Source organism: Hyla sarda, chromosome 5 (assembly GCF_029499605.1).
Source record: "Hyla sarda isolate aHylSar1 chromosome 5, aHylSar1.hap1, whole genome shotgun sequence".
In the NCBI taxonomy this organism is placed as follows: domain Eukaryota; kingdom Metazoa; phylum Chordata; class Amphibia; order Anura; family Hylidae; genus Hyla; species Hyla sarda.
Genome location: NC_079193.1, coordinates 162,586,680 through 162,613,706, shown reverse-complemented (window position 1 = coordinate 162,613,706; position 27,027 = coordinate 162,586,680). Strand labels below are relative to the sequence as shown.

The following is a 27,027-nucleotide window of genomic DNA, read 5'->3' as shown; positions in this document are numbered from 1 at the left end:
AGGGTTCAGCAAACGTCACGTACGCCCCACCTAAATGATGCAGGGACATTTTATACTCCTTCCCCTAACATGGCTCCGCCTAGAGGTGCGAGGGGTGTGGGAATTCCCGCCCCCTCACACAAATTCAGCCCGATAGGCTTCCCACTTCTGCTCAAGGCTTTCATTCGTGCACGTGGTTGCAAGAGTTTACTACCGATTTATACTTTAACGCATATTGACTTACCAAGAGGTTAGAGTTCTTCCATACCTGAGATTGCACCTTACAGACAGACCTAAACCTATACCAATGAGAATGACTAACTCAGCGGTTGAATTGTGCTCATAACCGCGTATGAGGTCACGCCTGAAGAGGGCAAAAAACTCAGACATAGGATTGATAACATTGCTCCTGATCAAGATAACCCACACCACCACAAGTCATATCTATCTACCCCTAACTGAACTAACTAACCTCGAGCAACCAAGAGAGAGTTGAGCCTGCCGGTTCGCAATTGGCAGTATCTGACCCTGAGAAGTAACGGTAGAGCCGCCTACTACGGACGGCCTGACGCTGGAACAGGACCTGACTATATACCGGCTGATTCAAACCTATTGACGTACTTACTGTGACAAATACAGCAAGATGGAACCGATAAACTTACCAGGCATAACATACTCCAGTCCCTGCTAATAAGTGGCAAAGTTTCCACTGTTAGTCAAGTGATACGCAACCTGACACAATAACCGACCTTTGGTGACAATGACCTTACATTGGCATGACGCCTATACCAATTAAGCCTCGATAAGCAACCTACCTGAAGAGTTGACTCTACTGTACAGTGAGCCATACCCTCACCTGCCCAACATGTCGTCATAAATAAGATCTGAGGAGTGAAGACCTGCAGTGAATGATGGGTCTCCTTGTCATGCACATTCCTGTAGATTTGACAGAACTCGTGTAACAATTGTGCCTATAGACTGTCGTACATGAACGCGTGACAGGTATCAACAGAAGCATTGTGTCTGAAGACATGATCGGTCTCTGCGTGCCTATCGTACCTGTAGATGAGATGGGTCCTTCGTACCTTCGTGCCTATAGATGTGGCAGGAGTTTGTGTAATCATCGTGCCCGTAACAAGACAATCTAACTCAAACCTTGTACCTGTGGGCATGACAGATCTTGAATAAGCCTGTGGACGTGAAGTATGTACGCGTGATGTTGACATCACTGGACTAAACAGATTAATGCTGACTACGAACTACAAACGTACACACAGTGGACTACTACCACCGTATATTAAGTGCAAGTTTAAACGTATGCGAAGTATACTGGCACAGAGGTATGTGCGGTGTCACTATTTGTGATTGTAGAGTACAAGCTATGACCATCTGTACAGTATGAAAGCTACGAAGGTATGTGTAGTATACTCCGTATGCATCCATGAGCGTATGACCAGTGCGAGCTATGTGTAAGGTAAGACAGTACGAAGCTAGATACGACAACAGTTATGAGCATATGTTTCTGGATAGCGACCCGTGTATGTATGAAAGGACGGCACGGTGTGGATGCTATAAGTGACTGCAGGTAAACGCCATGAGTGACTGCACGGTATGAACGTAATGAACGGTATAAATGCAGCAAATGCACAGTGTACATATGTAATATGTTATGCACGGAATGCAGGCTTGCAAATAATGATCGCCCAGTTATGAGTGAATCTATGGTAATGGTGCAGTGAATGAAAGCGTGGAAACACTACAACCCGTATGTAATGAGTACAGGAACTACTTGCATACTGGCATCCTATAAATACATGGCTCAAATTGCCTCGAGAAGCTAGGAGGCACCTCCGAGGATGCAACATTGGGGCTCTGAGGGCGAACGGGCATCCAGCATATAATGCTGCCGGCATGCAAACATTCCCCCTCCCCCCCCTTACAACACTAAATACCCTCTGCAATTTGAGCTGGTAACGCTGTGACAATACTATACTCTGGTCATATGCGCTCCGGGCTCCCGAATCCTCAGGTCTGAGGCAGAGCCGGTGGAGGCTTTTTTTATTTTATTTTTTTACAACAGCGTCACCTGCCGTCTGCAGCCGGCTTAAAAAAACGGTACCGCAGGCCTGCTGAGGCAAACAGACGCCGTGCGCCGCAACCAAGCTTGCCGTCACCATAGTAAGCAAAAGCACGTGGGATGCCGGTCCCAGGCTAGACACGTGGAACGCCGGCCCCTTCCCTGCAGCATGGCCACGAGCGAGCGGCTCCTGCCGGAGACCCCCGGGATAGAACAGTAGACCGCAAGCGGTTATCAAGGGAGCACCAGCTGTGCAGACCAGCAGGCTCACCAAGCCGGCGCTTACTGAACCACTCCTGACGCTATCTCGAACGGCTACGCTCATCCTCTGCTGCACCATACACACATGGCCCCGCTCAGAGAACCGGACCAACTGCCGACGTCCTTCCGCAAACGTCACGTACGCCCCGCCTACATGATGCAGGGACATTTTATACTCCTTCCCCTAACATGGCTCCGCCTAGAGGTGCGAGGGGTGTGGGAATTCCTGCTCCCACTTATGGGGGGTCCAATTTTAAAACAAACCATATGGGAGGAGAGCATATATATCTTAAATTATATTGTGGTGAGCATATATATCTTAAAGCGTACCTATCATATCACAGGAAAAAAAAAGTTATGTTTCTCAGCACCTCATCTTGATCATATACATATAACTTTTATGTGTCTAGCTTCCTGTATTTCTTTTAAAGTCCGCTGCTTATATCAGATCACACTGAATTTCCATCTTCTCTCAGGCAGTGTCCCTCTCTTGCCCTTAATGTACATAAGTAAACTTCCTTCCTCACTGTGTGTCACTGAGCTGTCAGCTGTCCTCCTCGTGTAATCTCCTTAATACTGAGCTGGCACACTGTAACAAATCCCCTCCCCATCTACACAGCTCCGACATTGTAGAAACAACTCCAAGGAATAAGGGCAAATAAGGAATGTGGAACTACTCGAAAGGGGGAAGAAGTAAGGACTTTTTGCCTAACCCCAGCCATGCCCCCAAAAAACAGTAATGCCAGATCTACAGAAGGACGACTAGGGTTCTGTCTTTCAGAATGGGAGAAGATAACATTGTCCTTTGTGTTTAATAACCCTTGCCTTTGTGTACAGAATACAATTCTCAACCTATCCTCTTATCAAGTCAACTTTTCTCCCGCTTGCAAGATAGAATGATTGTATAAATCAAGAGCCTTCTTCAGCTGGGAGCCGTAGTCTGCATCCTCTCATCAGAAATAGGCCTGGATCATTTTTCGTCACTCTTTCTAGTACCAAATCCAAATTGTACCTTTTGGAGTATAATAAACCTCAAAAGGCTCAACAACTACATTGCCTACAAGAAACTCAAGATGGATTCTCTAAGGTTAGCCATTCCATTGATCTCAATGCCAAGAGTAATGGTAACTTTAGACTTAAAAGATTCATACTTCTATATACCAGTCCGGACTATCAAAAGTATCTCTGGTTTTCAGTTTCTTACAGAGGAAAGACTCTTAACTTCCAGTTAGTGGCACTTCTTTGGAACCTTGTCTGCTCCAAGTCTTTTAAAAAGAGAATAGTGGAGGTAATCTTTTATTTGGGACTCCAAAACTCCTTGATGGTGCCCTACTTAAATGATCTGCCTATAACTAACTGTAAGCAACTGCAAGAAACCGCTTCATAACCACCTTAATCAGACTTCAGGAGTTAGGTTTGATGATAAACTTTGAGAAGTTTGATTTTGCTACAGTCCCTTTTTAGGGCAGGGTCACACAGAGCGTATCGGCAGTGATTTTCACACTGTGAATGCGCCGACAGCTGTCAGAGAGGGACTGCAGAGAAAGCTCCTGGCTGCGTAGCTCTGTGTGTCCACTCCTAGTGGCGGATTTCCTGCCGTAGAAATCTGCTACTACATGCGGGCACGCACAGCTACCGACTTCTGTTGACGCATCATCTTTGTAAAATATGCAACGGATGCGCCCCGTGTGATCTTGCTCTTAGGGATGATTCTTAAATAAAAAAAATAACCTTCTTTCCACTTGACAAGTTAAGAAAATTACCATTAGGGATGCCATGCCAGTTATAGGCTCAATAACATCCTGCATCTTTTCAGTCCAGTGGTGCCAGTTTCATTCAAGACAAAGCTTTGGTCTCTCCAGACAAAAAATTCTGGCTAACTCCAGGGGTGTCCAGATCTTTGAATTGGTGGTGGTGGGGGGGGGGAAATAAAAATTTGGGCAAGGTATCTTATGGCACCCAGATCCAGTGATTGTCACCACAGAAGTAAGCATCTGCGGCTGTACTTGCAGGGATGCTGGTCTCAACATCTAAAAGTGCTATCCTCAAATTACAAGAAGTTGCAAGCTGTCCTGGAGGCCTTCCAAATGACCAAAGATTGGATCAAATACACGTCGGGTGTACTCTGACAAGTCCATAACAGTAGCGTACCTCCGACACCAGTGGGGCACAAAGCTCAGAGCTTTCTCCTTAAATCTTCTTGGCGTAGAGAAACATAACCTGCAGTGATCAAACAACCAGATGGCATATTTTCTTAGGACCTGGAAAATGGAGGCTGAGCTACAGGATATTTTAAATTATTACAATGAAGTGGTACATGCTTATCATAGATCTGTTTTGCCTCTCTTTGGAATGTAAAGAATTTTCTTCTTGAATCTGAAAGATTCAGATGGCATGACACAGACCAGGAATTTTCTGCTTGCCCATACCTTCCTGCAAATACCACACATTTTTAAAGCCCTTTTGAAGATATGGCAGAGCAAGGTAGAAGTGATTTTCATTGCTAGATTCTGGTGTTTTGTGTAACAATATAACAACTTAATCACTACCACACCATTTAAAGAAGATGTCCAATGAAAAAAAACAAAAAACCTTATCTGCAGGATAGGGATAGGGGATAAGTTCTGATTGCGGGGATCAGACCGCTGGGACCCCCCACGATCTCCCGTACGGGGCCCCGGCTCTGCTCCTATCAATTACATTTTGCACTCAAAATGTCAACTGGTTGAAACACGCCTTAATTCTTCTAAATGGGAGAGGCGGAGACACAACGTTCATGTGTCTCCACCTCTTCCATAGGGATGAATGGAAGGGGTCGTGTTTCAACCAGCTGACATGCTGGGTATGAAATGGGGATAAGCAGAACCGGGGCCCTGTACAAATAGGGGATACTTTTTTTTTTTTTTTTTTTTTTGCTGTACATCTTTTTTCAAATTATTTTAGTAAAACTCCTTAATATTTATTCAAATTTGCTTTGAATTTTGCAGTGATAGATGATTAATCAAATGCGACAGTTCAAAAATTCACACATTTCTGCACAATTTCACTTCAGTCGGGACCGCACTTTGAAACTTAGAGCAAAGTAGAACATGCACCATTTTGATTAATTTGGTGCAGGTGTGCATTATGTATGCATGGCGAACACTGGAAAAAGTAGCTTGATTTACTCATACAATGATAATTTCCCCTTCTTTGTTTTTTTAACATAAAAAAAGGACTCCATTATCAACATTTTCATAGTATCTGTTTTCTGCGCCAATTGGGCAGTACCCCATTGAGAAATACCCTGCATCTGCTGTCAATAGAACACAACTTCTCATTGTAATGAACAGCAACATTTTTGCTCAGTTTACTTGAGTGACTTGAGTGATCAGATACTCAGCACTTTTGACAGATTGTCATTAAGGTTACAGCTGCTGCCTTTATTATTCTATGGAGAGGGGAATGAGGAAGAGGAGGGAGTAGCTGCAGTAAGCTGCTGCTGCTGCTAACAAATGTTTTGTCTCACCCTAGTGTTGGATTCACAGCAGCACAGCTTACTACTGCTGTAGAACGTGATAAATCCTGCTCTTGATTCGGAGTGTAAGAACATTAGCAGTGCAGATTTTTCTCTTCTGCCTGAGCCCTGTGTATGGGAGACATCATAGCAACTAGTGTCCGCCCACTCTGGAGCTGAACTTGGGGAAAGCTGACAATTAAATCCTGACCACATCACAAAATTATGTTTATACCAAGAATAGTGCATAGGCTTACAGGAGGATAGTCCAGCAGTAGTCAGCTCACAGAGGCGCTGTACCCAGTTATCTCCAGTTCTCCACTCCTGTAGAGAATCAGGCCCAACCCCTGAGATCAGCCACATCCCCTACTGTGTAAGTTTTTCTTGCTACTGGCCTTTTTATGCTTTAGGGAGGCTGACATATGATTGTTTTAAGATTTTTTCAATAAAAGGGGATACTCCACTTAAAGGCTTCCAGAGCAGCAAAAAATAAAAAATTGGATCTTAGGCTGCTTAAACTCCTTTTTGACAGTGCACCTAAACTTAAAGGGGTACTCCACTGCCCCAGCGTCCGGAACATTTAGTTCCGAACGCTGGGTGGGGGCTGCAGGGGGTTGTAACGTCACGGCTATGTCCCTCGTGATGTCGTCACGCCACACCCCCCTCAATGCAAGTCTATGGGAGGGGGCGTGGCAACCTTTAAAGGGGTTATCCGGCGGGAGGGGGGTTCAAAACCCTTTGTGTGTAACATAAAGAAAAATAAACCTTTTACTTACCTTTAGTGCTCCTGCTGTCTCCAGTGTTCTGTTCCGGTCCCCAATGCAATACAATCGTATTTCTGATTCGCTGAGGGGGAGTATGATACAATGAGCCCGGGTGCTTCCTGGTCGCAACATGTCACTCTGCAGCTCAAGAAGACAATCTCATCTCGGGACCGGAGCAGGACACCAGAGGCATTGCTGGAGTGCTTGGAGGTACATAGAGGTTTATTTTTGTTACAGCCCACACAGTGGGCATGGTTAGGACAAAAAACTCCTGCCAGATAACCCCTTTTAACACGCTGTGATCTCTCATTCTGATATCACCTGTGGCTTTCTCTGTCCCACCCCTTTTTTTTTTTTTTTTTTCTTTACACAAACTCAAAAAATATAAATTTTGATACCAAAATCTAGTTCTTAATTTTTTGAACAGGAATGTCACAGTCATGACATGAGTAAGGACTATGTTAAACAAACCCAGTTTTGTCCGGTTAAAATCCAGACAGAAAGAAAGGTCTGTCAAGCATCATTTCTTTTTTACAGAGCAAATGTACAGGACAGCTCACAGAGCCGCCACACCACGCCCCCTCCCATAGACTTGCATTAAGTGGGCAGGGCGTGACGTCATGAGCGGACGGTGCTGCGACGTCTCGATCCTCCTTCCCTTGTATGGCCAGTCATCAGGCACGGAGCGAAGCACGCACCGTGTTCCAGATGACAGGGGGTTGCAGGAGAGATCGTGGGGGTCCCCAACGGTGGGTCCCCCACGATCCTTTGGAAAGGGGATAAGATGTCTAGGGGCGTAGTACCCCTTTAAAGTGGTTGTCTGCTAAGCAGACTTTGCTTTAGACCAGGGGTCGGCAACCCCTGGCACACATTAACTCATGGCACGTGGGATGCGTATGGGTGGCACACGTGCGAGTGCCAACCTGCAGGCAGTCCCAGGACACCATCACTTTAAACGGCTGCTAAAAGATCCAGCCAGGGAAGGAAGATGTGTCCCTCCCTCTTCCGGCCCGGTTATTGCTGTACTACGCTGGGAACAACTTCAGAAAGTGAGAGAGTTCTCTCTCTTTTCCTCCCCTGTCACCTTTCAGCTGCTGTCCTCGCTGTCTGTTGGCAGCATGGAGGGGGGATCGCTCTGTGCTCTGTACCACAGGTCTCTACTACAGACCGGTAAGTCTCCTATGTGTTTCGGTGTAATACACTCCGCTCAGCTCCTGACGCAGCTTTCCTGCTCCAGAGACAGGCTCTGGTCTCTGTCAGTCTATAGATCCCCATAACTGTTATCTACAGATTCCTCCAGTGTTCATTCACAGCTCCCCCAGAAGTGTGTCATTCACAGCTCCCCCAGAAGTGTGTCATTCACAGCTCCCCCAGAAGTGTGTCATTCACAGCTCCCCCAGAAGTGTGTCATTCACAGCTCCCCCAGAAGTGTGTCATTCACAGCTCCCCCAGAAGTGTGTCATTCACAGCTCCCCCAGAAGTGTGTCATTCACAGCTCCCCCATAAGTGTGTCATTCACAGCTCCCCCATAAGTGTGTCATTCACAGCTCCCCCGTAAGTGTGTCATTCACAGATCCCCCTATAAGTGTGTTATCTAAGGAACCCCCATAACAGTGTGTGATTTACATATCCCACAAAGGTGTATCATCTTAAGATCCCTCATAAATGCATCATCCAGAGATCCCCACCCCCCATAAGTGTGTTATCCACAGATCCCGCAATAACAGTGTATCATCTACAGATCCCAATAACAGTCAACTACAGATTATGCAGGGCAGTGATACTGGTGTCTGATTCTGCGGACTGTAATATGCAGGGCGGTGATTCTGGGGTCTGTATTATACAGGACGGTGATACTGGGGTCTGATTCTGGAGTTTATTTTGGCGATACTGGGGTCTGAGTTATGATGGGGTCAGATTCTGGAGTCTGTATTATGCAGGGCAGTAATACTGGGGTCTGATTCTGGGGTCTGTATTATGGTGTAGTCTGATTCTGGGGTCTGAATTATGGTGGGGTCTGATTCTGGGATCTGTATTATGGTGGGGTCTGTATTATGCAGGGTGGTCATACAGGTGTCTGATTCTGGGGTTTGTGTTATGGTGGGGTCTGATTCTGGCATCTGTATTATGGTGGGGTCTGATTCTGGGGTCTGTATTATGGTGGGGTCTGATTCTGGGGTCTGTATTATGGTGGGGTCTGTATTATGCAGGGCGGTGACACAGGTGTCTGATTCTGGGGTTTGTGTTATGGTGGGGTCTGATTCTGGGGTCTGAATTAAAATGCTTATCCATGCTAAACAAATACTTTTGGCTGTTGTGGGCAATCCCCTCTCTTTGTATTGTCCTCACTGTAAGTTCCTTACAGCAGGGACAATATATTGGAATCATTCAGAAAAAAAAAACACTTAACTGTGACAAGCCACCCCCCACAAACCCCACCCACAGTAAACCACACCCATAATAAAGCCACACCCATATTTCTGACACACCAAGTGACTTAGAATTATTATTTTTTGCACAGCACTACCAAAAAGTGTTGTTTGTTGGGTTTATTAATGATAATTTTGTAAAAGTAAAAATCCCCTCCCCCAATAAAAATGAAAATTGTCAGTTTTTCCCATTTTGCCCCCAAAAAGCGTAATTTTTTTAAAATAAACATATCTGGTATCACCGCGTGCGTAAATGTCCGATCTATCAAAATATAATGTTAATGATCCCGTACGGTGAATGGTGTAAATGTAAAAAATAAAATGTGCTTTTTTGTCAGTTTTTATTCCCAAAAATAAAATAATCTAAAAGTTTTATATATGCAAATGTGGTATCAATAAAAAGTACAGATGACGTTGCAAAAAAATGAGCCCTCCTACCGCCATATATATAGAAAAATGAAAAAGTTATAGGTGGTCAAAATAGGGCAATTTTAGATTACTGATTTTGTACAAAAAGTGTACAGTGTGAAAACGAAACCCTCCAAAATGTGCACAATTGTGGTTTTCATTTAAATTTCATTACCTCGCTAAAAAAAAAAATTTTTTGCGTTCGCCGTACATTTTATGGTAAAATGAGGTTTCATTACAAAGTACAATTGTTCACATAAAAAACAAGCCCTTATATGGGTCTGTAGATGGAAATATAAAAGAGTTTTGGATTTTAGAAGGCGCGGAGGAAAAAACGAAAATGCAAAAATAAAATTGGCCTGGTCCTTAAGGTTAAAAAGGGCTTGGTCCCATATGCGCCGTAAATGTACGGCGCTGCATAGTGTCACTTAGCACACAGCCCTCGCTTCATTCCCAGCAGGTTCCGGCGGCTGTCAGCAGCCACCGACCCGCCGGTAATGGCGGACATCAGCGATCGCGCTGATGTCTGCCATTAACCCCTCAGATGCCATGATCAATACAGAATTTTATTATAAAAAACAACATTTTTTATAAAAAAACTATCAAAAAGTCATATATACGCAAATGTGGTACCAAAACAAACTACATGGCGCAAAAAATGAGCCCTCCCACATCCCTGTATACAGAAAAATAAGAAAGTTAGAGGTGGCCAAAATAGGGCAATTTTAAACATGCTGATTTTGTTAAAAAAAAGTTTGAGATTTTTTAACAGCACTGCAATAATAGAAAAGTATGTAACCATGGGTATCATTTTAATCGTACTGACCCAGAGAATAAAGAAAATGTCATTTTTACCTCAACGTGTACAGTGCGAAAACGAACCCCCCCACAAATTTGCTAGATTTTATTTTTGTTTCAATTTCCTTACACAAAAATATTTTTGGGGTTTACCATACATTTAAGGGTAAAATCAGTGATGTCATTACAATATACACCTGGTTATGCAAAAAACAAGCCCTCATATGGGTCTGGGAATGGAAATATAAAAGAGTTATGAATTTTAGAAGGCAAGGAGGAAAAAATGAAAATGCAAAAATAAAATTGTCTGTGTTCTTAAGATCAAAATGGGCCTGGTCCTTAAAGGGAACCAATCATCAGATTTTACCCTATATAATGCTTGGCAAAGCGTTATATAGGGTAAAATTGTTGTCCTCACCATCCCTGGGGGATGCTCCTGCCCCCAGGGATGGTGAAGATATGAAGTTATAAACTAGTCACCGCCGCCGCCGTTAGTAGTCACCTGGGCGGGGAGCTCTTCTCACCTACTCCCGTTCTTCGGCCGGGAGCGACACCCCCTCCGCTTGATTGATGGGCAGCGTCATCGCTCTGCTCCGTCTGTTCAGTGAGCGGAACAAGGATGCGGCCCATCAATCAAGCGGAGGGGGCGCCGCTCCCGGCCGAAGAACGGGAGTAGGTGAGAAGAGCTCCCCGCCCAGGTGACTACTTACGGCGGCGGCGGTGACTAGTTTATAACTTCATATCTTCACCATCCCTGGGGGCAGGAGCATCCCCCGGGAATGGTGAAAATAAAGATTTTACCCTATATAACGCTTTGCCAAGCGTTAAATAGGGTAAAATCTGATGATTGGTTCCCTTTAAGGGGTTAAGATACTTCTATATGAGTCCTCACTAACTAACCTGACTATTGTTTTGCTTCTTTTGTTTGTTGAAATTTTACAGGAGAAAAACTTGCTTCCCTGAAAGAGCCAGAATGGTCCAACTTTCTTACACAACTGTGCTCCTTGCTGGATTCTGCTGAGAAAGCAGCACCAAGGGCAAAGCTTAATCTACTCTGCTACTTGTGCACTGTGTCAGGACATAAGGAAATGGCCACCAGACTTATCAACTCCCAGATGGTGAGCAACTCTTACTAATATTATTGTTTTAATACTTCATCTATAGAATATAAGATTCCTGTCACGCATGGGCAGGGAACTATGAAGTCTTAACTCATCCACAACCACTGACCTTACTTATTGCCTATCTGCCCTAAGTGACAGATCGAAAAACACGATGACAAACCCTCTCTTCTAAGTTCTAGGGCAAAAGAACGAAAAAAATCCCCCTCTAGGCGCATACTTCTCCAGATGGAATTAGGCAATAGAAGTTTGGAGATTAAATCAAGTTTTTATTTTTATTTTTTTAAAGTATTTATTAAATTTTGTGCATATAAGGTTAACAAACATCGCCATGAGCGAAATAACACATACAGAAAGAACAGTACCTCCCTAAGGGCCCAGCCCACCCCATCAACCAGTACTAACAAAACAGGGTAAACCAGAGGGTATCATGAGGGACATGGAGGCTATACCGAGGCCCTAAGAGGGAACCAACATAAACCAACATCCAAGCACACATCCATACATACATTCCGGTACCCTCCCCCCCCCCCCCCCCCCCACCAGCGCCTGGAGACCGATCAAGCCGCAGCCTCCCCTAACAAGCTACTGAAGTAGTCCACCCGGCCTACCAGCCGGGGGGGTCCACACCATATCGAACTTCCTGGGGCATTTACGACTAACATAAAGGGCCATAAATAATGGGACATACTTATTCACCAAGGCTATCCAACGAGAAAGCGGAGGGGTGGACGTATCCTTCCAAGTCATGACTACCACCTTGCGGGCACAAAACAGCAGAAAACGGAACAACAACTGTCCTATGAAGTTGAAAATCAAGTCATTAAGAACCCCTAAAAGACACACTGAAGGGCTAAACACAGGGAAATTCCAAATGCTCACCCAGGAGTGATCTGTGGTGTCCAAGAGAAGCTCCACCTCCGAGAAGACCGGGGTAAAGGTCAGGGAGCCAAACTGCGCCTGAACCGCATGTCGCAGCTGAAAATACCTAAACATAGCAGATACGGGGATGCCATAGCGCTCCCTCATCTCTTCAAAGGACAGTTAAACCTGGTCCTCCTGGAACAAGTGGGTCACAAATTTAACTCCATGAGTACCCCAAAAACTGGCCTCCTGTAATCCATGCAGGTGGGACAGATGAATGTTCCCCCACAAGGGTGCCCTAGGAGATACCAGTGGCAGTGGAAATTTATCAGACACCACGGACCAAACCTTAGCCACAGTTAACAGAGTAGTAGGAAAGGAGGAGCCAGGGTGATACCTGTAAAGCGTATTAGTCAGAGCTTCATATGATCCCATCAGCGCCCCCGCCAGGGCTGTCGCTGAGTTTGTGCAGATCCAGGTCGATCCACCACGCTGCATAGACCAACTGAGAGGCAAGAATATAGTTATACGTATCTGGGGCAGCTAATCCACCCCGCCGCTTGGGGGCCTGAAGCAGGGCCCGACGGAGTCTGGGAGGCTTTCCCTGCCAATAGAAGGATCCCAGAGCACTGCATAACGAGGTGAAATACTTCCTAGGGGGAATAACGGGGGACAGGTGAAACAGATACAGGAACTTAGGGAGATGAATAATTTTAAAGATATTAATTCTGCCTGCCAGGGAAAGGGGGAGTGAAGACCACGCGTGCAGTCGCTCCACAGTGGAGTGCAGGAATGACCCCAAGTTAAGAGTCATATAATCTAGCAGGGACAGAGTAACCTCCACTCCCAAATATCGAAAACGAGGAACCACCTGCACCCTAGCCGGGAGAGAGGGCGGCAGAGGGATCCAGGAGGACAGAGCCATCAGGGAGGACTTAGCCCAATTAACCTGCAGACCAGAGATTACACCAAAGCGGGCAAGCAAGTCCATAAGGGACAACAGGGAGCCCTCCGCATCAGCCATATACACCAAAGTATCATCAGCATAGAGGGAGACCTTCTCAACTATAGACCCCCTGGGTATGCCACAAATACTCGGGTCCTTCCGAATAGCAGCCGCCAACGGCTCAATCGCCTGCGCAAATAAGAAGGGAGAAAGCGGGCACCCTTGTCTCGTCCCCCTACCCAGAGAGAATGGGGCCAAAATGTCTAAGTTAGTACAGATCCTAGCCCTAGGCTTATCATAGAGCAGGCAAACCCAGGCACAAAATCAGGGGCCAAACCCATACGCCCCCAACACCTCCCTCAGATAGGGCCACAAAACTGAGTCAAAGGCTTTATAGATATCCAGACCCACGACCACACCCGAGGGAAAGCCCCTATCCACTGCCGCTATGTTAAGCTGCAAATGTTTCACATTCACATCTGTAGCCCTGCCCGGCATAAACCCCGTTTGGTCAGGATGAATGATAGCACCAATGATGCCATACAATCGGGTAGCCAGAACTCTAGCCATAAGTTTAATATCGACATTCAGAAGGGAAATAGGTCTATAGAAGCCAGGGATCACTGGATCCTTCCCAGGCTTAGGGAGTACCACGATGAGCGCCTCCCTCATAGAATCAGCAAGGGAGTCAGCATCGGCAATAGAGTGGAACAAATTACACAGAATAGGGGCCAGATGCTCCTCATTCATCCTATACCAATCACCCACCAGCCCATCTAACCTTGGAGTCTTTCCCCCAGGAAGATCCTTAATAGCCTGAGCTACCTCCTCCAAAGTAAAAGGGGCATCTAATGCCTCCGCCTGAGCCTGCGTAAGCGAGGGAAGAGCCAGGCCCTGGAAGAAGGAGATAATCTCCCCCTGACAGGGCACCGAGGGGGCAGCATATAAGGAGGAATAAAAGTCCTGGAAGACTGCATTTATCTCAGACTGAACCGTAACCACCACCCCATCACTTCTCATGACACAAGGAATAGAGGCTGTTGGGCGGGAGGCCCTAGTCAAATAGGCCAATAGTTTACCGTTCTTATCACCAAAGGCAAACATAGCAGCCTCCCTATCCGCTAACTTCAGTTGAACCCTGTCTTTCTGGACGACTAACAAGAAAAAGGCAAAAGTTGGGCCGTTGGTGGCGCTGGTCCTGATGAAAAGAAAGCTCTGTAGACCCTTCTCAGTGTCTAAATGTGGTTTTATTAGCACAGAAAGCAACGCGTTTCTGGTCCGAACTGGACCCTTCGTCTGGCAGTGTGCATGCACACTGCCAGACGAAGGGTCCAGTTCGGACCAGAAACGCGTTGCTTTCTGTGCTAATAAAACCACATTTAGACACTGAGAAGGGTCTACAGAGCTTTCTTTTCATCAGGACCAGCGCCACCAACGGCCCAACTTTTGCCTTTTTCTTGTTATTTACACTGCTGGGACATCACCTTTGCTCCAGAGGACCGTGGCTGCAGACCTGAGACATCACCTAAGGCTATCACAGATGTTGTGCTCTCAGCACAACGAAAATAGGTGAGTGTTACAACTTAACTTGTTTTCATCTCACCTATAAACATCCTTCACTAGGGGCGCATATCCCTGTTTTTTTCTTCTACTTTCTATATGGACGACTAACAAGGAATGCTGAGCCTTGGCCCACTCCCTTTCGGCCTCAGGTGACGGATTCCTAATATACTCAGCCTCCAGAACCCCTTCCCTCTGCAGTTCAGTGATTCAGTTCTACACAGCCCCCCTCCCCTCTCCAATAAAAATGAAAAACGTCTGGTACGCCACGGTTTCCAAAACGGAGCCTCCAGCGGTTGCAAAACAACTACTCCCAGTATTGCCAGATAGCCACTGACTGTCCAGGCATGCTGGGAGTTTTACAACAGCTGGAGGCCCCCTGTTTGGGAATCACTGGCGTAGAATACCCCTATGTCCACCCCTATGTCCACCCCTATGCAAGTCTCTAACTCAGGCCTCAAATGCGCATGGCGCTCTCACTTTGGAGCCCTGTCGTATTTCAAGGCAACAGTTAAGGGTCACATATGGGGTATCGCCGTACTCGGGAGAAATTGTGTTACAAATTTTGGGGGGTATTTTCTGCTTTTACCCTTTTTAAAAATGTAAAATTTTTGGGAAAAGAAGCATTTTAGGTAAAAAAAAATTTGGTGAAAAGTTGTGAAACACCTGTGGGGTATTAAGGTTCACTTAACCCCTTGTTACGTTCCCCGAGGGGTCTAGTTTTCAAAATAGTATGCCATGTAGGTTTTTTTTTTTGCTGTTCTGGCACCATAGGGGCTTCCTAAATGCGGCATGCCCCCAGAGCAAAATTTGCTTTCAAAAAGCCAAATGTGACTCCTTCTCTTCTGAGACCTGTAGTGCGCCAGAGCACTTTTCACCCCCATATGGGGTGTTTTCTGAATCGGGAAAAATTGGGCTTCAAATTTTGGGGGGGTATTTTCTGCTTTAACCCTTTGTAAAAATGTTAATTTTTTGGGAAACCAAGCATTTTAGGTAACATTTAAATTTTTTTTTTTTTATATATGCAAAAGTTGTGAAACTCCTGTGGGGTATTAAGGTTCATTTTACCCCTTGTTACATTCCCCAAGGGGTCTAGTTTCCAAAATGGTATGCCATGTGTTTTTTTTTTTTTTCTGCTGTTCTGGCACCATAGGGGCTTCTTAAAGGTGACATGCCCCCCAAAAACCATTTGTCGCTCCTTCCATTCTGAGCCCTCTACTGCGCCCGCCGAACACTTTACATAGACATATGACGTATGTCCTTACTCGAGAGAAATTGGGTTTCAAATACAAGTAAAAATTTTCTCCTTTTTACCCCTTGCAAAAAATTCAAAAATTGGGTCTACAAGAACATGCGAGTGTAAAAAATGAAGATGTGAATTTTCTCCTTCAATTTGCTGCTATTCCTGTGAAACACCTAAAGGGTTAAAACGCTGACTGAATGTCATTTTGAATACTTTGGGGGGTGCAGTTTTTATAATGGGGTAATTTATGGGGTATTTCTAATATGAAGACCCTTCAAATCCACTTCAAACCTGAACTGGTCCCTGAAAAAAAGAGTTTCAAAATTTTGTGAAAAATTGCTGCTGAACTTTGAAGCCCTCTGGTGTCTTCCAAAAGTAAAAACATGTCAACTTTATGATGCAAACATAAAGTGGACATATTGTATATGTGAATAAAAAAAAATATATATTTGGAATATCCATTTCCTTACAAGCAGAGAGCTTCAAAGTTAGAAAAATGCAAAAATTTCAAATTTTTCATCAAGTTTTGGGATTTTTCACCAAGAAAGGATGCAAGTTACCACAAAATTTTACCACTATGTTAAAGTAGAATATGTCACGAAAAAACAATCTCGGAATCAGAATGATAACTAAAAGCATTCCAGAGTCCTTAAGGTGAAAAAGGACTCAGTCCTTAAGGGGTTAAATATGGAGAATACATTAAAAACAGAAGAAATTTTAAATTACACAACATATATTGGTATTCCTAATTTTTCAGAAAAACTGAAGTATCTTCTCAGATAAAACTGGAAGATTGGTAATGAGGCTTGAAGGCCACGGCTTTCCGGGATGCAGATATTTTATATGTACGAAGGTACCGACAATCATAGATCATAAACCACCTTACCTTCTGGTTCAGCTTCAATCCTCTGGTTCCAGCCTCTACCGTTTAAACCCATATCAATCTACAGTCTACACTTGGTTGCCAGCAGAAACCTCTTAATGTGAAACCATATCCGATAGTCCTCGCCGTCTATTGGCTACTATGGCACCTTTTGACCACTCATTCATAAAACTGTTTGACATACGTTCACTACTATCAATTCACGATCTTCATTCATTTATACATATATAGTGATCACATCACTTTCTCTAATCCAATTTCATTACAAATCTCCAGTTATTTGTTATTCACTATCTCCTCGCAGTTTTCATTCATTCTTTTCTTTCTTTTGTTCTATATATCTGCATCCCGGAAAGCCATGTCCTTCAAGCCTCATTACCAATCTTCCAGTTTCCAGATGTCAATCACTTGAACATCCAGTTGCGGTTCAAGCCTCAATTTAATCTGTGAGGATACTTCTGTTTTTCTTAAAAATTAGGAATACCAATATATTAAAAAATGTCTTCTATTAATGTCTTTAATCTATTCATCGTATTTAATACATATTATCCTTTTTAATATTGTACTGTTTTGTGAATTATATTTAATTTATGGTAATTTTACCCACCAAATTTTGCCATTTTTTTGAGTATATATATATATATCTTCTCAGAACAGTGTTATGTCATACCAATCTGAGGAAGGGTGTATACCTGAAACGCGTAATTGGTTAAATAAAAAAACTTGATTTCATCTTGAAACTTCTATTGCCTGATTCCATCCGGAGAAGTTTGTGCCTAGAGGGGGATTTTTTTTAGTTCTTTAGCCTTATCACGTGGACGGACTACGGCCTGTTTCCACATCCCCACGGCTCTGCAGCACTCCTGGGAACACATAAGATTCTTCAACCCACCAGTTTGGGTTACATACGCATATATTTTGCGCTCCAGGTGAGCCATTACAGCCCTCTTTTACTATTTGATCATCTGGGATAATGCACTAGGTGCCTGGTGTGGTCTTGTTTTTTATTTCTTTGTTCTAGGGCAGCTTTTTTTAAATAATAAAATACAATAACAGTAGGAGTCGGTAAACAGCTGGAAGCACACAAACTAACAGAGATTCACTAAGACACAAACACGGTCAAATCAATGTCAGTCTAGCTGAGGTCGGTACCAGGAAATAGTGTGCTGGAATGCAGAGCAAGAGAAGAGTCTAGGGAAAAGCCCAACTAGAGTCATTTAAAGGGGTAATCCACCCCTAGACATCTTATCCCCTATCCAAAGGATAGGGGACAAGATGTCTGATCGCCAGGGTCCCACCGTTGGGGACCCCCGCAATATAGCACGCAGCACCCACCTGTTACGTAAGCGCTGGAGGGTCTGGCTCCCGACCACGGGGACGCCCCCGTGTGACGTCATGCCCCGCCCCGTCAATGCAAGTCTATGGGAGGGGGCGTGACAGCCATGTGTGGCCAGAACTAGACGTTACAGTACCCATTTCAAATATAATAAACCTGTCTAAAACAGCTATTAAACTATGCGTATTAATATGTCTTTTACATGACTTTGATGGTGCTTTACTATACATGACAGTTCTGTGAATCCAGAGGAACAATTTTTTATTAAATTTTTTGCTATTTTCCAAAATATGTTGTTTTATGGAATCGCTATCAAAGGAAAAATACAGTAGTTTTCCTTCATTACTGATTGCTACTATTATATGACTATCTCTCCCCTTCCTTCCTTTTTCCCTTTCTTCCCTGAGTTTTTTTTTGTTCCCCTTCTGTTGCTCCCTTATATGCCTTGCCTATTGCATTTATGTATGCATTTGTTCTAAATGTATCCTTATTCACATATAGGGTGTTAATTCAGAAACAATTTTCTTGTGACCCATAAGTGTCACTGCTGCTAATGGTGGACAATTCCACTGGATATTTGTATTATGACATTTGTTTGTTGCGTAATTTTTCTAAATAATACTGACCTAATATTTCTCCATTCTCTTCTATAACACAAGGACATGGACTGGAAATTCACTGTTATATCTTTGTAGATGTTTTCAATCATTTTTTACAAGATGTCAACCTTTATGTCTTATGTGTATTTCAGTTCCCATCCCTTATACAGCAGTTACGTGGAGCACCAAACTGGGATATGTAAGTAGAATTTTGTATTGTTTAGCTTTTGTTTAGCCTTTCCTACAAGAAATATTTCATTTATGCTCCCCAGTCCTCCATAGTAATACACTGCGCTCAAGCTAGGCGCACAGGGGCAGTGGAGGAGGCGCAATGACGTATTTTGTCACATGTCCCTCCATAGACTGCCATGTATGGACCATTAGCCATCAGGCTGCATACCGAGATAGGGGACAGAGCCAGAGTGGAGCTCTGTGATGTGAGAGAACAGGGCCGTGGAGCAGGCTCATAGTATGTGTGAGTTAACCAATTTACTCGCTGCAGTTAATAAAAAAATAAAAATTGTTAAAGGTGGACAACCCTTTAATTCAAAACATACATGTGCTTTGTGAGGATGTTTTAAAATGTCCCTGCAGCATTTAAAGTAGAATAGAGTTAGTGCTACTGCAAGAGTGGCGAGCCGGCTGTTTATTGCTGCCCCTGATCGCTGCACACAGAAAGCTCAATGAGCGATGAGTATATAGCTCAGGCTGGGTTCACACTACCTTTTTCAACTACGGTTCCCGCATACGTTTTCATTAGTGAAAACGTATTGAACGGTATTGAAAACCGTTTACATAGGCAAAGCATTGCAACCCGTATGCACCCTGATGCATACGGTTGCGTACGGTTTGCTTGCAATACGTTTTGAAACAGTACTTCAAACCGTGTTTGACCATGGTTTTGACTCCAGTTTTAAAACCGTATTGCAACTGCATACCTTTTTTTTTTTTTTTTTTAACATGGACGTCAATGGGAAACGCACATGTATACGGTTCCATACGGCAAAACCGTATGCGTTTTTTCTTTGCACATGCGCATATGCATCCTAAAGTCCCCACCAAAGACCCCTCCCATTAAAAATGGACAGAATTTTCAAAAACGTATGTTTTTTTTATTTTATAAAAACGGACGGAACAGTATGCACTTTTAAATACAGTATACTGTTTAAAAACGCATACGGTTTACTTTTTCCCCATACTGTTCCATCTGTTTTTTTCCCCATACGGTTTTTGATAGAAAACGTATGCGGGAACCGTAGTTGAAAAATGTAGTGTGAACCCAGCCTCAGTGTAAAGATCTATGGATTACTTCTTCCCGTCCTGGCAATCATGTGATCACCGCGTAACTGCAGTAAACTGTCGGGGGGGGTGTTAAATATCCCCCCCCCCCCCCCCCCAAAGGTCTGTCTTACTTTATGGGGAATGCAATATGTAGATTATAATAATTATGTATATATTAACCGAACAAGAAATGTTATAGCTTTGAAATTTGCATGTACTAAAAGGCAAAAATGTGTCTGATCTGGAATGGATAAGCAGCCCATTCTGGAAGCTTCCAATAATAATAGCGTGAAATGATGACCTGCAGAAAAGAAGCACATTTTCAGTAACAATTTTAAGTTAGCCGTCCACTTTTACTGTATTATATAGAGACTCCATGTAATATTCTTAATATAAGAACGCCATTTATGAGAATACAGTGTCATTTTTATGTGCATTTTCACAAAAACTAGAATTTTGTCAGTGTGTTTCTTATGGTAATGTGATCTCTCTAGCAGCTGTCTCCATACAGACTTCTGCTTGTCAGTTTTTGATTTTGCTTTGTTAATTACGGAACTGCTGGATCCACTAAAATATAAAAGACCTCTTTGTGCCCTCTTGTGGAGACCATGGTATAATTTCTGTAGTCTTTACACACCAGACCTAACCAGGGTGTGGTGCAATAGAAATTTCTTAGAGTACCTATCATGAACTCATCTGTCCCTGACTCTTCCTGATTCTAATCCTACCTTTTTATTATTTGTAAAACCCCTTTTCCTACCTTTTATAAATTCCTGGTTAGTTACTCAGTTTTCCTGCCTTTGTGAGATAGGAAGCAACCCTGCTTGTATTCTGTGGCTGGGGGTTTGTGCAGGCGTCATGGTGTTGGGCTCAGCGATCCTGTATTGGGCACTGTATTTCTGCGGTGCTGCAGGCGGTTATTATTATAACTGGCAGGCACAGCAGCCATCCTGCCTGCCTACCGTCCGTGCACAGCACTGCTCCCTCCTGTCTGATTGACAGGCGTGGAGCCGACATGAGTCCGAAATCAATGAGCCGGGGGCATGTAGGTAGACCCCTAGTAGTCAGTTTTTTATTAAATGATATATAAATATACATTTTTGTCACATGATATTAGAAAGTTGTTTCTAATACATTAACAAAATATAAAAAGTTTTTTTGATTATAGGTACTCTTTAAGTAGCATATCAGGATTTTTTTTTTACCTTCAGCCTTGCATGATGCCAAGTTATAATGCTGTGTCATATGCTTCTATTACCGTTGTGTGCCGTTTTGTCCTGTTCTCATGCATGAGACCCATACCTGGAAGTGCTGTAGTGCAAGTCTTTTTATTTTGTTGTTGTCTCTGACCTTTTACAACATTCCATACAGTCATAGACAATATGTCATAAGTTACATAGTCTCCAGGGTGGTGTGGATAGCATTATTTGAGTATATCCCTTCCACCCTGCTATCCACCCACCCACTGCAGCATAGGCATGCCTCTTGCAGACCATGTGATTTATAATACAGGGTCGGCCATTTATATGGATACACCTTAATAAAATGGGAATGGTTGGTGATATTAACTTCCTGTTTGTGGCACATTAGTATATGTGAGGGGGAAAACTTTACAAGATGGGTGGTGACCATGGCGGCCATTTTGAAGTTGGCCATTTTGAATCCAACTTTGGTTTTTTCAATAGGAAGAGGGTCATGTGACACATCAAACTTATTGGGAATTTCACAAGAAAAACAATGATGTGCTTGGTTTTAACGTAACTTTATTCTTTCATGAGTTATTTACAAGTTTCTGACCACTTATAAAATGTGTTTAATGTGCTGCCCATTGTGTTGGATTGTCAATGCAACCCTCTTCTCCCACTCTTCACACACTGATAGCAACACCGCAGGAGAAATGCTAGCACAGGCTTCCAGTATCCGTAGTTTCAGGTGCTGCACATCTCGTATCTTCACAGCATAGACAATTGCCTTCAGATGACCCCAAAGATAAAAGTCTAAGGGGGTCAGATCGGGAGACCTTGGGGGCCATTCAACTGGCCAACGACGACCAATCCACTTTCCAGGAAACTGTTCATCTAGGAATGCTCGGACCTGACACCCATGTGGTGGTGCACCATCTTGCTGGAAAAACTCAGGGAACGTGCCGTGCATAAAGAGGGAAACACATCATCCTTGTGGACTTGAGGTTTCCATTGATGACGAATGGCCCCACTATCTTTTGTACCCCATATACCACACCATACCATCAATTTTTGTGTTCCAACAGTCTTGGAGGGATCTATCCAATGTGGGTTAGTGTCAGACCAATAGCGGTGGTTTTGTTTGTAAACTTCACCATTCACATAAAAGTTTGCCTCATCACTGAACAAAATCTTCTGTGAAAACTGAGGGTCCTGTTCCAATTTTTGTTTTGCCCATTCTGCAGCACCTGAAACTACGGATACTGGAAGCCTGTGCTAGCATTTCTCCTGCGGTGTTGCTATCAGTGTGTGAAGAGTGGGAGAAGAGGGTTGCTTTGACAATCCAACACAATGGGCAGCACATTGAACACATTTTATAAGTGGTCAGAAACTTGTAAATAACTCATTAAAGAATAAAGATACGTTAAAACCAAGCACTGTTTTTCTTGTGAAATTCCCAATAAGTTTGATGTGTCACATGACGCTCTTCCTATTGAAAAAAACAAAGTTGGATTAAAAATGTCCGACTTAAAAATGGCCGCCATGGTCACCACCAATCTTGAAAAGTTTCCCCCCTCACATATACTAATGTGTTACAAACAGGAAGTTAATATCACCAACCATTCCCATTTTATTAAGGTGTATCCATATAAATGGCCCACCCTGTATATTGCCTCTGACAGCTTGAATACTGGAAAAAGTCAGAGACAACAGTACAATTAAAAAACTTAAACTACAGTACTTCTGGGCATGGCCCAATAGGGAAGGGGTTAAAAAAGTACTCCGAGAGAAGAAAACTTATCTCCTATCCTAAAGACAGGGGATAAGTTTCAGATCGCAATCTCCTGTACGGGGCCCCGGCGGCCAGGGTGTGTGTCCAACTACCGCATGACACGGCAGTGTGAGGTGAAATTTTGAGGTGTGAGGTGGAATTTTGCGTCCCATGCAAACGTGCGACCGGCAGAGCCCCGTGGTCGCACGTCTTTATGAGAGAAATAAGCCACGCCCCCTCAGCAATGAGTTATATAGAGCATGTACGGAGGAAAGAAGACAGAGCAGGGGAGAGAGGACAGAAAATTCCACCTCACACCGGGGCCCCGTATGGGAGATATTTAAAACCTAGATAACACCATTTTAAGCGTACCTCCTGGTAGCAGGATGTCTGTGGCCTGAAAATTCCCCCAAGACCAACTCCATGAGGTGCCAAGAGTCCCATGCAAATCAATGTGACTTTCAGAAAATCAGCCTCCTGATTGCATTAGTTTTGGGGCAAGTTTCTGGCTACACAGTTGCTGCGATATGTATTTATTTTTTATTTCAATTATTTTATATTATTCGCATTTACAAAAAACACACAAAACAATATAATCGACAACAGACCTCCCTATCAAATTCCACATCCCCCCTCCCCCAGTCGGAAAAAAAAAAGTTACTGCGAAATTTACAGATATCCTGCTTCCAGAACCATCATTGGATGGACACTCTAAGGGTCCACGACAGCAAATAAAATATTTTTATTTGTTTTTAAAAAATAAATACTCAATTGCAGATTTCGTTGCTGAGCCACAGCTTATTAGCAGTAGCCAATTTGTATCTCAAAAACACCAAACCGTGGCCCTTCAAATCACTGCAGAGCCAAAACTGTAAGGACACTGCCGTCATATGTGACTTACATAGTTTTATATTTTTGCGGCTACAAATAGAAGTGCTCTTCAAGTAGACCTTGACACACTCATCAACTTTGGTCACCCTAACCACTGTACCATTATAGCCTTGAAGCGATTTACAACTATTCACAGACATACTATTCATTCTTACTGTGAGTCCACAATACTGGTACAGGCACCCTGCAATATATCACAATATATATCTAACAAAGAGACAGGTGTGCCAATTAAAATACAGTATAGTATATTTAACGGACACGAGCCACTATTAAAAATCTATTGCAATCTAGACCGTTTCTAGTTACTTCCTCTACTGTGTGTAAAAACCCCCCTACTAGCCAACTGCCCTAGTGTATAGGTGGGCTACCTAGAAAGAAAAGATCATGCCAAACAACAGCATTACATTATCAAAATGATTTCTATTAAATATTTACAATTAAAAAGTGTCTGTTTTCCCTTGGTTTCTCTTTACTGCATTGCACTTCTTTCTACATGTTTTACATAATCATGCTTTGCACCTTGCTTCACCTTTCTTGTTTCCTCTTCCATAGCGTCATTGTGTACCATGATTTTTTTTCTATCATTGAGAAGACTTTTCGGACTGACCTTACTAATTGTTGCCATTAAGCTGGTTTGTCTTCCTTCTTACAGACGTGCTAAGGTGGTGAGGGTCATTGGCTTATTGGCTGCACACACATCAGAGCTTAACGAAAATGTTCCTGTCATAGAGGTAAATTTCATTTTCTAAGATTACTGTTCAGTTAATTGTGGCCTTTTACAATGAAAAGTTCTTTCAAGAATAAAAATTTTAAGAACAAATATTATGAAATAGAAAACTACAGCTGTGTTGTTCTTAAAGAAGCACTGATACACCGCATTATGTCTAGAGCAGGGAATTCTCTCTTTTTGTTTATTCCTTCCTGCAGGTCCTTAAGACATGAAGTAGACATACCGCTGTGTTTAAACAGTTTTTCAGCAGTTTTCTCCCCTCCAAACTGCTGAATAGGTGACGTGTATACCAGTTAAAATGTACTTTAATATTGATTATCATACTGTCCATGGGGCTTGCTTAAAACTTTTGCAACTAGTATGACAGTATCAACATTATATTTTGACTATCTGGCTCAGTCTGCAATTTGGAGTGGTGAGAAGTACTTTGTGTATAAAACCTGAATATCGTTTTCTTTAATCTTTAAAGGGTTACTCTGCTCCCCGTCGTCCGGAACTCAATGTTCCGAATGCTTGGTGTGGGCTTCCGTGTTCACATCCGCCGACGTCACAGCCCCCTGACATCATGCCCTGCCCCCTCAATGAAAGTCTATAGGAAGGGCGGGCCTGAACACGGATGCCCGCACCCAGCATTTGGAACATTGAGCTCCGAACGCTGGAGAGCGGAGTAACCCTTTAACCTGAATAGATTCAAAATTATGTAATTAATGGGGTGTGCCAGGTTTTTAGTAAATAAATATATATAAGAGGAACCTGACTCACCCAGCAGAATGGAGAGGTGGGTCTTCATACACTCCATCCATTGTCTATGTGATTGTTGTACTCTGGTATCTACAACTTTCTCAAATAGAATGGGGAGAGTCAGGTCCCCTTTCTCGACATAGCAGGGAGTCCTAGAGGTAGGATCCCCTGCGATCAGGCACTTATTCCCTATTCTGTATATAGGGTAAAGGTTTTTAGGGGCTGGAATACCCCTTTTAAACTCAAGAATATCACAGTACAGTACTCCCTCAAGATACAATTGTTTCAACATTATTATTGTATCTTGAAACCATAGCCATGGAAAACTAATAATCTGTTCCAAAGTCTCCAAAGTGTTATACAAAAATAAGATAAAAATTAAGATTGACTAAAAATGATGAGATGACTCATAAAGATAAAGCAAGTCCTTATTGTAAAGTTAGAAATAGCTTCTAGAAGCTATAAATCATTTTATGCATAGAGGGCAGGTTCTCCAGGGTCATGTACAGTACATACAGTGTACAGGATATTCAATATGCAGATGCCCTCACTTGGAGCAGCCAGTCCTGACACAGGTAAAGAGTAGTCTGGTACTGCACTTTACTGTATACTGTTGTTTGGATCTTCTAACCATTCACAAGAGCCACCGCTCCAGACTGTTAATGGCATTGTATGTTGAGTATGGTTCAATATTACAATGGTCCAGAAAAGACCAATGTATGTTGAAAATATTTTAACTTGAGGCCATTGTATCTTGAGGGATCACTGTATATAGTAGGCTCCTGTGCCCCCTCTAGAGGTGACAGCTGGTAGCCAGCACATTATTTTTAAAATCTGTTTATTCAGGTGATTTGTAGCTGTAAAAAATTTATCATTACAAAAACTTAGACCTTAAAGGGGTACTCCGCCCCTAGACATCTTATCCCCGATCCAAAGGATATAGGATAAGAAGTCTGATCGCGGGGGTCCCCAGCGGCCGTAATCAGACATTTTATCCCCTATCCTTTGGATCGAGGATAAGCTGTCTCACGTACAGAATCTGCTTCATATTTTTGCTGCGTATTTTGTGCGGCTGATTTTGCTACCCATTAACTTCAACGTACCCTAAAACTACATGGTGTAGAAACTCATTTAATGTACAGCAGTTGGTAGATGGTTTTCACATAGCTGCAAAAGATATCTTCAGTTTTTTGTGCATTGTTATTCATAACTAATAACTACAATGAAAATGTAATTGAGGTAAATCACAAAGATGCTAGGTTTTACATTTGCTGAATATAGAGCTGATGTTATGGTGAATCTTCCCGTTTAAAACCTGTGGTGTCAATTTCTCCTCCTAAAAACTTCATGGATGGTATCTTTCCTGAATGTCTTCAGTTTGAGTATTCATACATTTTGCAGGCATTTTCATGAAACATCCATCTTAAGCAGATTTGGCTATAAAGTACTCTTAGCGTGAATGTGAATAATAATTCTCCTGTCACTAGTAAATTCAATGTTTAGTATTTAGATGTCACATATATCGTGGATGTATGCCAATCTGAGGGTTTAAGGAAATTAGGACCATGTGATGTTACTGTATATTCTCATATGCCTGACTCCCTTTGGACACAGTATATGTGTTTGTTTTTCTTGTCACCATTTGTATTGACTTACACTATA

General features: G+C 43.1%; 1 protein-coding gene across 9 annotated transcripts in view; it reads left to right on the top strand.

Moving 5' to 3' along the window:
- ULK4 (unc-51 like kinase 4) overlaps window positions 1-27,027 on the top strand; it is an 819,452-nt gene that overhangs the window by 102,370 nt on the left and 690,055 nt on the right. For all 9 annotated transcript variants that reach the window (XM_056520600.1, XM_056520601.1, XM_056520598.1 and 6 more), the window contains 3 exons: window positions 11,155-11,330; window positions 18,917-18,963; window positions 24,547-24,625. In XM_056520600.1, coding sequence (XP_056376575.1) covers window positions 11,155-11,330; window positions 18,917-18,963; window positions 24,547-24,625 — 302 coding nt within the window. The remainder of the gene's footprint in view (window positions 1-11,154; window positions 11,331-18,916; window positions 18,964-24,546; window positions 24,626-27,027) is intronic.